Here is a 14,828-nt window from a genome sequence, read left to right on the forward strand (position 1 = left end):
TTGAAGGTGGATGGAGACCAGTGGAGGTTGAGTTGACGTGTTGAGGAGTGTTGAACTTCTACTGGATTTGTGGAGCGTATTCAGCTAGTGGGAGATTTAGAAGGTTGTTTTGTGTCGAAAAAGTATTTTCGGGAGACTGGCCTTTTGTTCCCCGACTTTTTGGAAAGACCGTCGAAGATCCTTATGGAGAAGTTTCAGGCTGGCATGGTGCTGGGGGCCGTCGGGGATGCCCTGGGCTACCGCAAGGGCCGCTGGGAGTTCTGCACGTCAGGGCGACAGATCCAGGAGGAGCTGGAGACACTGGGCGGGCTGGGGGCCCTAAAACTGGACCCCGATAACTGGCCCCTCAGCGACGGAGCCCTGATGCACATGACCACCACTGAGGCACTTGTCACAGGTGAGGTCATGTTCATCTTAGGTGGTGGAATGGTGATGGTGTGTCATTTATTTTTGCTTACAGTAATACCAAATGTGTGGCTTCATTCTTGTTCACATGCATAGTCCCAACATGTTAACCCTTGTGCTCACACAACCCATCGTTGTGCTGCGACAACTTTACCCAATACAAAACAAATAAAAACAATTTTCTTTTCATCTTCGTGCTGTGGGGGGTGTGAGACAGCCCAACGGTTAAAAGAAATGCTTCACTTTATTTTTGTATGAGGTAAAGGTGTCGCAACATGTGGGGGGGTCACAATGACTGATGGGTCACAATGACCCGAAGATAACACAAGGGTTAAACACATGAAATGACAGTCCATGGTATTGGTGATGTGTGAAGTTTATTGTTTATTTTCATGTTTTGTTGCCTATTATTTGAATTTGAACTGAAAATAAAATCATCACACACTACAGTCCACACCTGTCTGTCTGGACTTCCATCTCTCTGAGTTTACAGAGACCAGAATAGTAGTCTAAACTACTAATCGCTAAGGGACAATATTTCTTTACGACAGAGCTCGATGACACCGCAATCCCCTTTCAGTCATAAATGGCTCATCAACCGGAGCAGATTGCCAAACAAGCGCAGCCACAAATATGAACGTCAACGCCGCAACACTTCCCATCTTGGTCTTTATTACAGACAGGAATGTCTCCGCAGGATTTGGGAAGAGGAGTTGCCAGGTTGGAAGAGTCCGAAATAGAATGTCCGGAAAACATGAGGCCCTCTTCTCCTTTTCGCACAGAACAATAGCCCCGATGAGCCCACTGCTGGATTTGACTCGGAATTCCAATTCAAAGCCGGCAGAGCTCCCGTGATGCAGGGATGACAGTCTTTGGGATTAGACCTCTGCTTAGGCACATTCCAACACAGTGGGCTACCACAAAAACCCCTCCATGAATCACTGAAAGGAAATAAATATGACCACATAGACACACAAAGATGAATCTAATCTGTCCTTTACCACAAAGAATCTGAATGTGAAGAGGTCTGCGCTACCTCACTGGCCATCACACAAACCTGTCACAGTAGAGTGTGAGATTCATCATGTTCCAAAAGAGCCCACTTAACAAATACTGATTTTCATGTTCCGTATTGAGCAATGAGAGCTAAGCACAGTACAAAGTTCATTTACAGTTTAGCACTAAACCGTTGCCAGAGCGCTGTTTTAAACACAACGTAAAACAGGCCTGCTAAACAGTGCAGTGAGAACGCTTGCATCTCTTTTGTTTTGAAAACGAAATAAGAAGATTAGTGGATAACCTCTCCACCTTCCTCAGCCCCTGATTCCCAGTCTCCCTTTACAACTGTGGGATTCACACCCATGGCCTGGGAGACCCTTCTGAAAGCCCCTGCTCTCTCGAAAGCCCTCTGATGCTATGTCAAAAGTGTTACTCCTCTTACACACACACACACACACACACACATGCACAGCTATTCAGGGTTTGTGGGGGCTCCACTGGTGGATCCCAGGAGCCCCTCTAATGTGTGGAAACAATCCCAACATCCCCAGCCTTAAGCAGCTGCCCTAGTCCTAATCTAGCAGCCAGCAGGCTGAGGCTAAATTTAGAATCACAACACCGACGACCCTCATCTGCCTGGCATGCTAAACATGCCAAACACACTGCCTGACTGTGTGTGTGTGTGTTTGTTTCCAGACTACTGGTGTCTGGAGGACCTGTACAGGGAGCTAGTACGTGTGTACGTGGAGTCCATGGTGTCTCTCCAGGGTCGCCCTCCAGACCCCGGCACTGTGGAAGGCTGTGTTCACCTCAAACCCAACAACTTCCTGCTCGCCTGGCACACGCCCTTCAACGAGAAAGGTCCGAGTTCTACATGCACACTTTTGATGGATCACTTTCATTTAGAGGTCATTGTCCCAAGAGTGGGCGTGTGTGTCGGTCATTCACCTGAAGCTGTTTTCATGCACAGGCTCGGGATTTGGGGCTGCCACCAAGGCCATGTGTGTGGGTATGAGGTACTGGCAGCCGCAGAGACTGGACAACCTTGTGGAGGTCAGCATAGAGACTGGCAGGATGACCCACAACCACCCCACAGGTACTTGAAGCTCAGACCAGGCCTGTACTTATGGAGAGTTGAGGAAATGAAACCCCCACAACCTCAAAGTTACTACATGAATGTCCTCCAAAAATCACTTGGCCCGCATGCATGGTTCTGTTCAAATCTTTTCAAGTGTCTCTGCTGTTGATGCTGTAACATATCTGTGCCCAGGTTTCCTGGGGTCCCTGACCACGGCCCTGTTCGCTTCGTATGCGCTGCAGGGTAAACCTGTGGTCAGCTGGGGTCGTGACCTCATGAAGGTCATCCCCAAGGCCGAGGAGTTCTGCAGGAAGACCATACGGCACATGGCAGGTCAGGTGTGTGTGTGTGTGTGTGGTGAGAGATGAAGAGACAGGCAAATAGAGATGTGGGAATGTTTCGGACTCGAAAAGGGCGAGAGTAAAATGTTAGTGTCCGTGTTAGAAACAGAACACATAGTGTGTCTCTGGTGGTAGAAAATGGGCTCTGCTGGCTTGTTCCACTGCAGAGTACCAGGAGAAGTGGTTCTACTTTGAGGCCAAGTGGCAGTTCTACCTGGAGGAGAGAGGCATCGAGGAGGAGGGACAGAACAAACCTCTGTTCCCGGACCGCTACGACGCTGAGGAGACAGACAAGGTCACTCTCTCTCCAAACTAATGATTGAAAGAATGACATTGAAATGGTATGAGGTTCGTTGACGCGAGCCTCAGTGTGGGTGCAGTCTGTGGCTACTGAATGTGGCTGACTAGTTACCCTTCACACCTCTCCATGCAGCTGTACAAGCGCTGGAGCTCAGAGGGCCGTGCGGGGCGGAGGGGGCATGACGCCCCCATGATTGCCTATGACGCCCTCCTTGCATCGGGCTCTGACTGGAACGAGCTGTGCCGGCGGGCCATGTTTCACGGAGGTCGGAATTGATGTGTTGTCCTGTCTGTTTGTCTACATATGTGTACGCAACTAGGCTATGCTAGCTATGTCAGTGCCTCCTGACCCAGGCAATGTTGTTACAGGGGAGAGCGGAGCCACAGGCCTGATAGCCGGCTGCTTGTATGGTCTTCTCTACGGCCTGAGCCAGGTCCCTGCCGGGCTGCACCAGGACCTGGATCGACGGCAGCGTCTGGAAGACCTGGGTGCTGAGCTGCACAGAGCAGCCTCTGCTGAGAAGATCATAGAGAAGTAACCCCGCCCTGCCTCTCTCCCGTCCCTGCCCTTCCCAGCCTTTATCCTACTCTGCCCTGCCTCTATCCTGCCCTGCCCTGCCCTCCCCCTGTTCCTTGTCCTTACGCCTTCTCTGAGGGGAACTTTACTGCTGTTCATAGTGCTAATGGTTCAGATTAGGATTGGGGAAAGCAGCATTGGATTCTGGATTTGATGTCAAAAGCATTCTCTACCTCAGGATGCCTCTGTCTGACCTACCCCTCTCTAGATTAAATGTTTTATTAATGTGAAGTGTATACCTTCTGAAAGGCTAGATGTATTTTGTTACATTAGCAATGCACAATAGATTCCTAAAGAACTTGCATGGTATTCTACTTTGAGATCACACACACAAGATGTTGCAGTATAAACAGAAGATGGCGCCAAAAACATTTTAGAGCTGTGGTTCACTGAGATGCGTAAGCATCAAAAGCTTACAGATATATACTGTTAAATGTATGCTTGATTTTGTTTTGTGGATTCACCTTGACCCATCGGGTTTGTTGTAAATGTTCTAAGATTAAAGTGGATCTAACAACACAGCACTACTGCAGTCCTTGTCTGTCTTTGCAACAGCCTTGACAGTGCATCAGACCTTTCAGATAGTACCTTCATGACCTGATTATGACCAACCTGGCAACCCCCTATTCTCTTTCCTGCCCTACTGCCCACCCTTACTAAAAAGTCTGTCAAAGCATTTCCACTGGCACATTCCCCTTTAATTGATTTGCACCCTCTCTACTTTTTTCCCCTGCGATCACACATGCATCCACTATAATCCTAGGCCACAGCGCTTTTACATTTTATTTTGTAGGGCAGTAATAAGCAGTGTGTTGTAATGGAGGTTAACAAAGTATTTGCAAGCAATGTAGCAAAAGTGGGCTGCTGGTCAAGTGCCCAATCTCGCTGTTCTTTGCTTCGAACCCTCTAGAACTAGAACGTTCTGTTCCTCCACAGTGCTCAGAGAACAGCCCTCAAAGGCAGCAGAGCGAACGTGGACGTCACTGCACTGAGGAGGCTGGTCTTGGATAGGACATCTCGCCCTGAGGTCAGAGGGGTTCTGGAGAGCCTACTTCAGTACCTGATCCAAGATCTGCCCAACAGGGTCACTCCTCGGACCTGTGAGAGCCCGAGGCTGGCCCACAGTCTCCCTACCAGGGCCCCCGGAACCACTAAGAGGCCTGGGCTGAGGACTGAGGCATCCCAGAGTAGACATGGAGCGTCACCAGTAGGGGGCGACATGCCACGGCGCCTCACTTCCTTTCAGCTCCTCCAGGCCAAATTCCAGAGGGCCACCCCCAAACCTCCCCTCACCCACCGACGGGAGGTTGGGGCACTGTTCCTCCGGGTAGGAGGTGTAGGACCCTGTGGAAGTCAGAGCCAGGATGGAGAAGCTCCCAGAGGCAAAGGGGAGGACTGCAGAGGCCGGGCTGGGCGGGGTTTGAGGAGAGGGGGCAGCGTGCAGGATATAGTGGCAAAGTTTGCTGCAGCGGAGCAGAGACAATGTGGAGGACCAACCCAGGAGCTTCCGATAAAGCCCAGTAAGATAAGGAAGGGACCCCTCCTATCCTCGCTGATGGAGAAGTTTGAAACCATGGCGACAGTGCATCGAAGAAGTGATTCCGTTGGTTTGTCCCAGAGCCCACCTGGCAAGATTAAAGTCTCTGGTCATATGAAGGAGATAATGGGTAGTCAGGAAGTCGTTCCTGAGGGGACAGGTCACACTGCCAAGGACCAAAGTCCAATGATCAAGTTGATCGATCGAGTCCCAGAGAAGCAGAAAGAAATCTGTCCTTCCAAAGGAAAAAGAGATGACAGCTCACAGCTAACTACTGATAATAGTGATTCAACAATTATGAATACCAATCACAGAGTAAATATTGAGTCTGCTGATGAGCAAATTACGGTGCAGGGTTCAGAGACCATGTTGAAAGTTCAGAGTGTTCAGAATTCAGAAGGGAGGGTTCAAAGTTTGCATGAAGACAGTGAAGTTCAAGCTTCAGAAAAAAACGATTTGGGTCAGAGGGTTCAATATGGCAAAACCGAGCTACTCTGCTCTGCAGCTGTAGAGGAGTGGTCACCTCCAGAGCCACAGACAGTCCTAGCCCAGACCGAGATGTCGTCAATCGGTTACGTGGTCACCTTCCTCCCCTGTGCCCCCGTGTGGGCCCTAGCTTGTGTGAATCAACCAGCACAACAATACACAGGACAACCAAAACCCATGACCCTGGGAAGGCCTACTGTATCACCCAAGGGAGGAAGGCTCTCTTGCAGCCGTGAGGCTCCTGACATAGTCCCTCTTGGATCATTGGTGGACGTAAGCAGCAGACCTGCTGCTGTGGCTACCTCCAGCAGAGGACACAGAGGAGCGCAAGCCAAGGTCCCCTCTGAGCCAGACTGGCCTTGCAGCCAGCCAGATCCATCCCAAACCTGGTCCACCCAGAAAGGCATGCCCAGATACTGCATCCCACGAGTCCATGGAGCAGGGCCAAGAGAACTGGATACAAGCCACGACTCCCCATGTCTCCAACCTCTAACTACTGAATCCGTGACCCCTGAAGCACCTGCTTCATCTACTCCCTTTGAGTTGCCCCGGTCTGGTCCCAGCGCAAGTCTTTTTACATCAGAGCCTGCCAGAAAATACCATCAGGAGTCACAACCGCTACTAACTCACTGTCCAGATGCCAAACAGGAAGAAGTGTCCCCCAGGTTAATGTACAGACAGGGCACTGAGACGAAACATGAGGAAAGACAGGGAAAAGATAAAAGTGTAACACATGAGAATTCAGATGACATCATCCCTCAACATGGTCTCAAAGGAACTGAGGACAGCAGCGAGGCATCATGGGAAGGCAGATCTCCTCGCAACAATCTGATGGCCATCCAGACCACAGAAGCAGACAACCAGATTCATCTCAAGAAAGAGCGAGAGAAGCAGAACGTGAGGCCAAAGTACAGGACTATGAACTACGGCGACCCCTCAGTGAAACAGACCTACAAGCCCAAGATCATCCGCTTCACTGATACTTTCACTTTCTAGTTCTGGGCCTCTTAAACGCTACTTAGTCAGTGAAAGATAAAAGCCTCTTGTCTTCCGCTCCCCGGCAGCGAAACTTAATATACATTCAAGGTCATGCTGCAGATATCGTGTAACCTGCAAACAACCAATGGGTGGATGGATGTCAAGATCGCACCATATGATTAGAAGGACTTTCTGTTTGCAGTTCTGCTCTCATTGTTACTGTGTGCATACTTTGCAACCAGAGGGCTGGGTGTAACAAAATAAACTTGCAAAGACAAATACATGTGTGTGTGCCCTTGCTCAGACAAAGCTTTGAAGTAGTTCAGTGTGAAAGTTGCTACCTTAGGCAAAAGAAGTGTAGATGTGGTGGGACATTACTGTATTCGCATCATAATGTCAAACAATGTCTAACTAGGTCAAACAAGCCTATCATGTCTTCCACGTCTCAGATTAAATATATCAGTCTCCATGCTCTGTGGTTTGCTTGTTTGTTGTCCCACATGGCGACCATGCCTATTACACTTTTTCATTTGCATGTGTCAATTCCGTTAGACCAATATCAGAAGCAAAATTCATTCAAGAGGACATTCATACCTAAATGAGTAAACATCTTACAACCTCAATACATTCCTTCAAATCACACACTATTGGGAGAAAATGTGTGCAAAACGTTTACTTTTGGGTAGATTATGTTTTACAAAGCACAGTGTTGACATTGATCACATAGGTGACAATTTGTTGACTTTTTTTTAGTCCACGCCCTTAACAATGTCAGTTGTCCAACATGACGGGAAGTTTTCATTGGTGTTTATGAAGCAATATGTGACAACATACTTATCTACACCCCAGATTACAGCATGGTTCACCACAAGCAACAACAACAAAAATGCTCAGAGGTGATGGTAGAGTATGTTGATTAAATTGAACACGAACACACAGAAAATTGGTGTCAAGGTTTTATGACATTGCAGACCGGATGAATTGGTTGGAACCTAATCCCCCACATCTACAGCCCCGCCCAGAGCCTGCAAGGATCAGCTACCACAAGAGGATTTATCCCTCTGTCTGGAACATTAGTATGAATCTGCCAAAGAGGATGCCATAAGATACCCTAACCCCTTCAAACGAGACCATGATGATGATAGGATGAGGACAACCCAAGCCAATCTTTTTATTAATTCGATTACCCATGTACAGGTTGGATGGGAGTTTAGAAAATATAACAACGTGTTCGTTTTTGGACCCTTGAGTTGTGTGGAAAAGCAGTGTCAAGTTTTGACTGCACGTCTGTTTCAAGGGAAAAAGAGACTCCGTGGAAAAGCGTACCGGTCACTGGTTGGCTGGGTGTGGCTAATGACGTCAGGTAAAACACCTACATTGGGGTTGGTTCAGGAAAGCTGGGACTATCCCATTTGACGTGGCCAAAGGAAAGGTACACTAATTACTAAATGCAACTACTTCAGTGGTTTATAATTTGTGAACATCTCAGTAGTAATCGTTTTCTAAATAACTTGGTGGGTGTGCTTGGATTTAACGGTCTTCATGGCCAGACTTTTCCAGAGAGGGCGTTCCTATTTCTCGCTCATGATTTGATTGACATGTGCTTTCTGGGTATGCTCTGTAAACCTTCGTGGAAGCAAAAGTTGCTCCGGGTATGAGCTTTTTTTTATCAAAAGGACCTTGATTTGAGACAGTTCGCTGCGTATTTTTGAGTAATCAAAGTATTAACATATCAAAATTATTACGGATTATTATGAAGATGGTTTCATAGTTGAACAAAGTAGCGTGCGACAGGTGCAGCTACGACATGTCGAATAGAGAAAAGAGAGGATGATGCCAATTGATTCGCCTTCTTCGATCAGCTAAATTATGTTTTCATGAAATTCCATCGGATCGACAGCATAGCTAGCTGTTTACTTTACAACGGGACAAGTGACAGTTTTCCACTGGGATCGGATTGTCTGCGGAAGGGGGATTTGAATCTGCAGGGAATTGCTGTTCTGGCACTTTATGGAGAGAGAAATATCGTTTCGGCTGGTGACGACGGGGTTCTTACACTGTTGGACGAAAGAATAACTTGGGTTGCAATTTTTAATCGGGCACACTGGACTCGAGTACTAATTCTCAAGGCGAAATCCTTCTCCGATATACAATATGGAGAAGGAAGGGAAGAACAAAGCCAACGGTTCACGTTTGCCCCAAGTTTTCCTCAACTCCCCCAGCGGCAGTAGTGCTCGAGAAAGGGTAAACAGGTAAGTCAACTAACAAATGTTGACTGGCATATATTTCTCATGCGCATTAATACACTTTTACAGGCTGGAGTTGTGGTGTAGAACGTTTCTTTAACAGAGATGAGATGGTAACTATCCGGGGCCGAGTTATAGCATGTGCGCTATGCAAAGAAGCCAACTCACAACCTCAACCTGACACCGCCAAATTCACACACCGTTTTAGTCACACGTGGGATACTGTATGCACTGGGTCCTCAATATTGTTGCTGTTGTGTTATGAAGGCAGTGGTCTCCAGGGAAGTTTTGCTGACCCCTTCCAATGTTATGAATGGGTGATGGTCTTTCCAGTTGTTTGTGGATTTTAGTAGACTTTCAAGATGGCTGAAATTCCTTTGTAGTTTTCTGTAAAGTAATGCTTGTATACATTTTTTTTAAACTTTTATCTAAATCTTGCCCTAAATAGGCAAGGTTTTCTAGTAGCTGCAAGGCCTTCTTTTTTTCTTCTCCTGCCTCCATCTTGAGCAGTCAGGTGGTTCTTACATAATCACATTTAAGTCATTTGCCTGACATGCAAACATCCTTGTGGTAACCACGCACCAGCAGAACCTTCTTAAGCACCTATAGATTTAAATCTCCCTACTGAGGCAAAGTTGAGGGAGACAACCCTTTCAAGGCGGTGTTTTAATTAGACAAACCATGTCTAAATCCGTCAATGTCATCATATACGGTCTCTGTTTGTTTCAGTGTAGACCCGTATGGCTTTGAGCGCTCGAAGGACTTTGACTATGAGTCGTATGAGGAGCTGATGTCCGAGTACCTGGCAGTGCTCACCAGGCGCTCGATCAAATGGTCGAAACTACTGAAGGGAAGGCGTAAGGTGGAGAAAAACCTCAAAAGTGGGTGACATGCGCATACACACACACACACACGTCCCCTTCCATGTTTTGTTGGGCTCAATCACGCACCCATCGGTTAACACTGTGGAAATGTGTTTGGTATCTCTTATCACTGTGTGTGTGTGTGTGTTCACCCCTTCAGTGAAGCGGTACGTGAGGAAGGGGGTTCCCAACGAGCACAGGGGTCAGGTCTGGATGGCCGCCTGCGGCGCGCAGGAACGCCTGGACAAGAACCCAGGTTACTACCACTCCCTCCTGGACGGCCAGCACGATCCCAAACTGCTGGAGACCATCCGCACAGGTGAGAAAAACACACGCACGGTGACACACACACACACACACAGGTGTAGTGTACATGCAGGGCTTAAAGTTTTCCGGCACCGTGCCGGATGTCCGGCGTTCGGCCATGAGAAAAAAAAAAGTTGCAACTTGCATGCGGTTTAATATTTTGGAGTCAATTGATTTCCCCTACCAATCATATGAGAGGAACGCAGCTATAACTACCGTTACAAGCCTATCAGAAGCAGAGCAGGGCGGGTCCTGGCAACACAGTGTGAATGAGATCCATACGTCACGTTAGCGTTGTCGGTGAAAGCATGTCATGAAGCCTGGGGATGATGTCCTACCCACAGAGAAATGACTCCAAAATAAATGGTGCTGGGCGTGGATAGATGAAGGTAGAGACGGCGAGCCTTTTGGCAGTTGGTGCAAGAAACTGAGAGAGTCTGGTGCTTGTTTCTGCACGTTTTGCTCAAGGAAGCTACTATATGCCAGCAGCGGTAAGAAAGTGCTTGCTCGTCATGTCATAGAGCCGCTGCCCGTGCACTCAAACCTACCACAACGTTGCCGGGAGCAACTGTTACAGCTGACACACCGTTGTCTATGACTGACCGTGTCTGCGACGTAGAAATAAGTTTGTGCACATTTATTGCGGAACATGACACATCACAATTTCTTAGCCACTGGTCACCCTGTGTAGAAAACTAGCAGAAGACAAAAAAGTGTTTCTCTCCAAACCCCCCACGCCCCTCAACAAACATTCTGGCTCTGTATAGAGCCATACATGTATACACGCAGTCAGTTGATGAGAGTTGAGTTGTTGTGTGATGGCATAGCTACAGTCAAGTCACATCTGTGCTCCATGTGTCGTCCCTCTGTCAGATTTGAACCGAACGTTTCCTGACAACGTCCAGTTCCGTAAGTCGTCCGAGCCGTGTCTCCAGAAAGCCCTTTACGACGTGCTGCTGGCCTACGGTCACCACAACCCAGCCATAGGCTACTGTCAGGTAACGGGAGGCTAACAACGTTCCCGTACTCACCTGCCTCTCTGTCTGTTTGTCTGTCTACTCGTCGGTCTTCATGCTAGCTTGCCTTTCTGGCTGTCTGTCTTCTTGCTCGCACCTGTCTGTCTTTGTGTCTCTGTCAGCTTGCCTGTCTTTCTGTCTTCCTGATCAAGCAAAGCCTGACGTTGCTTTGTGCGTTTTAACTTTCCATCCATACTGCTACTTGCCTAGGATCACAGTGCTCTCCGCTGGCGTGCCCCTGCCATGGCATGCTATCCTATTTCGGAGCACCAGTGTTGGCTCAATAAGCTTTTTGTGTTCTAGAATGGAAAGTCTATAGCTGGAATGGCATGTCGAGTACAGACAGACAGAGGGTGTGTGTGTGCGCGCGAGTGTGTGTGCGCATGTGCACATCTCTGTATAATATGCTCATGGCTGCATATGTTTGCGTGTACACACAGAGAGGAGTGTTTATGTGAGTGTGTTAATGAGATGGGAAGCATCCTGATTTGAAATGCAAAGAGATAAAGCTCCATGGTTCTCCTAGATAAAGGTGGGGCCTGTGTCCTGTCTGAACCTCCTTTTAACTCGCTCTGTCTCTTCAGTGTTTGTTCTTATGCCCTCTCATTGTTGTTTTACGTACAAAACTAAACGTGTATTCGACATTCAAAAGACTGTATAATATGTCTATTATCTATGGATGAATTAATTAGCTTTGTGAAGCTGGGTTGCATTAAATCAACAACATTTAACGAAAACCAATTACAAACCCCTGACATAAAACCAATGCCTGAGTGTATTTGCCATGCAAAGGTCCCTAGGTGAGTTTCCATGGGTCATGTCTCCAACCTTGTCTCTCTGCTTTCAGGGCATGAACTTCATCGCAGGCTATCTCATCATCATTACCAAAGATGAGGAAAAGTCCTTCTGGCTGATGGATGCCCTACTGGGCAGGATATTACCAGGTCAGCACTGTCTCACACTCTTTCATGTGTGTGTGTACGTGTGTGTGTGTCGAGGTGCTGTAACATCCGTGGGCAGGGATCTCCCTGTTCCTGCCCACTCTCCTCTGAGCTATGAATAACCCTGCGTGAGGTCACATGGTCTTGATCTGCCCAGAGCTCATTAAGACCCGACACACACACACACACACACACACACACACACACACACACACACACACAGGAGGGTAATCCTACAATGTCACACATGAAACAGCCTTCCCTTTCCACTACCTCACTTCCTGTTCAATCAGAACCAATAACATAGTTTAAAACAGGAAGAAAAAAGTATTCCCCGCAAAATGAGATTTTAGCAAATGTAGTCGAATAAAGAGAGAATCTGGTAAATGGATCTAGCCAACCAGCTGTGGCTCAGTTTCACCTTGTGGGCTTCTCCTGCTCAGACTACTACACACCAGCCATGCTGGGCTTGAAGACTGACCAGGAGGTCCTAGGGGAGCTGGTGAGGACCAAGGCCCCAGGTGTGTGGCAGGCCATGGGGGAGCACAACGTCATGTGGACTCTGGTGGTCTCCCGCTGGTTCATCTGCCTCTATATCGACGTCCTGCCTGTGGAGGTGATTGGGGAGGGTATAAAAGAGGAGAGGTAGGGTGACCCGGCTGGGTATGGGTGATGGAGGGGTACCAGATCAAAGAATAGTGGCGAGGAGAGGAGGGGGGTGGGCAGTAAAGTGAATAAAGGAGGTGATGAAACTATGAGGAGATTGACATCGAGACGGTCGCACTAACGCCGGCTCCGGCTTTGGTTCCCCCTCAGACGGTTCTGCGGATCTGGGACTGCCTGTTCTACGAGGGTTCTAAGATCCTGTTCCGCGTGGCGCTGACGCTGATCCGTCACAGCCAGGCTGGGATCCAGCTGGCCCAGTCTCTACCAGACGTGTGTGACGCCTTCAAACAGACCACCCGGGGGCCCTTTGTAGAAGACTGCCACGCCTTCATGCAGGTGTGTGTGTGTGTGTGTGTGTGCGCACGAACACGAACGGGCAGTGATAATCTCTCGCTTTATCAGGTCCATCTCTATGTACCCTTTCCCGGCGTTACATTTGCATTACATGTGAGTCTTTTAGCAGATGCTTTTATCTTTTACGTTCATTTTCACTAATCCCATAATCCTTTGCTTTCCTTGGTAAATCTGGTCTCGCAGAAAATCTTCACTGAACCTGGAGGCCTCTCCATGGCAACCATAACCAAGCTGCGGGAGACGTGTCGTGCTCGCATCATAGCAGAGGGATCTTGACCCCGCCCACCCCATCAAACTTGACGCATTCCAGGGCCACGTCCCAATACGACTGTGTGGTCTCCTTTCCTCCTCTCCTAGGCCTCATGTTCATTGGCCGAAGACTGGGGCATTCCAGTAGCATTCACCTGTCTAGTCCTTACAGATCAGTGGCCTTGAGGCAAATGAGACAAGGAACTAGACAAGGACATTTCAGAATATTGGGACATATTCCCATACTGATATGCACTTCTTAGACTGTACTATGACTGAATGTAAAATGCTGATTGTTCTTAGATGCTGCAATTAGACCAACAGTTGCGATAAACTGTCTGTAGTTTAATGTCTATGCATAGTTGAAACCACAGTGTTCTGTGGTCCTTGATCTATTTATGACAAGAATGTTGCTTCAGTTGCAAGCTGAAGATCCATTTTGAGATTAATGTTACACACTGAAGTTAGTCTTAAGTGGTTTAACTTTGTTTTTGTAAGATCTAATTCTGTGACTTTGCACTTTGAAGCTGGATGCTTGGCTCTGGTGAAGCAGAGGGGAGTGTTCCGGGTCACCTACATAGCAGCCATAGAGGTGCTACGTCAATGATTCTCAATTAAATTGTAAAGCACATTTATATTACCCTGTTAGCATCCAATAATTAACATAGCATTTTTACTGCTTTATGGGATGGGACAGTTAAAGTATAGACACAGGAAGAGAGGATGACATGCAGGAAATGGCCATATCCGAGTTGAACCCCAGCACCTTCGGTGAGGCCTCGGCCCCATCCAACCATGTCTTGAACTCGGTCCTGTACTTACGGCAGTGTGTAGAAATCCCCAGCTCATGTTGATGTGGCTGCTGAGGAGCCGGCTGAGGAGCCGGCTGTGGGTTTGATGCTCTGTCCGGTGACCAGGCCGTGGGGGAGGGGTCCATATTTATGAAACTATGTTAAGGTGAAGTCCCATATCTCACATGACCACAATGTAACTTTAAGTTAAAATAAACCATTAAAAATTTGGATTTGAACCCAGGCTGTTGTGGGACTGCTGCTGATGTCTGAACATGCACATTAACCCAGTAAGTTATAGGGGAGCCCTGCTTTCTTCTGGTTTTCTGACACCCCAACTCTGAACTATGTAGTTGTAACAACCTGCAATGTCAATGTTTATGTTGAGTGGAGATTGTTATGATCCCTGATAGTTCAGTGGTTAAGGATGTGGGCTACTGTGTGAGGGGTTTTGTATTCAAATCTGGCTGAAGGATCTTCTTACAGCTCAATTTTTGCTCTTGGACTTATAAATAAAACTGATAAGTAAAATGGAGTGCGCTGCGGTTAAAGGGATCTGGGCCCACGGATGTGTTTGGCACTACGTTCTATGCTTGTTTTGAACCCAGGATGTTGTAGTGTTGGCCCTTGTTCTCAACCCACTACACCATGGGGTAAAAGGTCTTACATTTGACTTACTGAACCCTGAACCTAGT

At 47.8% G+C, this 14,828-nt stretch overlaps 2 protein-coding genes across 2 annotated transcripts; both read left to right on the forward strand.

Annotated features, from left to right (window-relative positions):
- Positions 1–144: 144 nt before the first annotated feature.
- Positions 145–3,778, forward strand: adprhl1 (ADP-ribosylhydrolase like 1). Its single transcript, XM_067260110.1, has 7 exons — positions 145–397; positions 2,101–2,265; positions 2,375–2,500; positions 2,675–2,815; positions 2,991–3,118; positions 3,257–3,389; positions 3,493–3,778. The coding sequence occupies exons 1-7, from the start codon at positions 184–186 to the stop codon at positions 3,660–3,662; spliced, it is 1,077 nt and encodes a 358-aa protein (XP_067116211.1). The 5' UTR covers positions 145–183; the 3' UTR covers positions 3,663–3,778.
- A 4,580-nt stretch (positions 3,779–8,358) lies between these two features.
- On the forward strand, positions 8,359–14,477 carry grtp1a (growth hormone regulated TBC protein 1a). The gene is made up of 8 exons (XM_067260584.1): positions 8,359–8,953; positions 9,677–9,828; positions 9,971–10,129; positions 10,990–11,114; positions 11,980–12,076; positions 12,517–12,689; positions 12,890–13,075; positions 13,277–14,477. The coding sequence occupies exons 1-8, from the start codon at positions 8,856–8,858 to the stop codon at positions 13,367–13,369; spliced, it is 1,083 nt and encodes a 360-aa protein (XP_067116685.1). The 5' UTR covers positions 8,359–8,855; the 3' UTR covers positions 13,370–14,477.
- The last annotated feature ends 351 nt before the right edge of the window (positions 14,478–14,828 follow it).

The sequence above is a fragment of the Osmerus mordax genome, chromosome 22 (genome assembly GCF_038355195.1).
Source record: "Osmerus mordax isolate fOsmMor3 chromosome 22, fOsmMor3.pri, whole genome shotgun sequence".
Taxonomy (NCBI): domain Eukaryota; kingdom Metazoa; phylum Chordata; class Actinopteri; order Osmeriformes; family Osmeridae; genus Osmerus; species Osmerus mordax.

Coding starts and splice junctions, on each gene's coding strand:
- grtp1a (XM_067260584.1), top strand. CDS start 8,856: ATGGAGAAGGAAGGGAAGAACAAAGCCAACGGTTCACGTTTGCCCCAA. Junction 8,954..9,676: donor GCTCGAGAAAGGGTAAACAG/GTAAGTCAACTA, acceptor TGTTTGTTTCAG/TGTAGACCCGTATGGCTTTG. Junction 12,690..12,889: donor TCGACGTCCTGCCTGTGGAG/GTGATTGGGGAG, acceptor GTTCCCCCTCAG/ACGGTTCTGCGGATCTGGGA.
- adprhl1 (XM_067260110.1), top strand. CDS start 184: ATGGAGAAGTTTCAGGCTGGCATGGTGCTGGGGGCCGTCGGGGATGCC. Junction 398..2,100: donor CACTGAGGCACTTGTCACAG/GTGAGGTCATGT, acceptor GTTTGTTTCCAG/ACTACTGGTGTCTGGAGGAC. Junction 2,266..2,374: donor CACGCCCTTCAACGAGAAAG/GTCCGAGTTCTA, acceptor TTTCATGCACAG/GCTCGGGATTTGGGGCTGCC.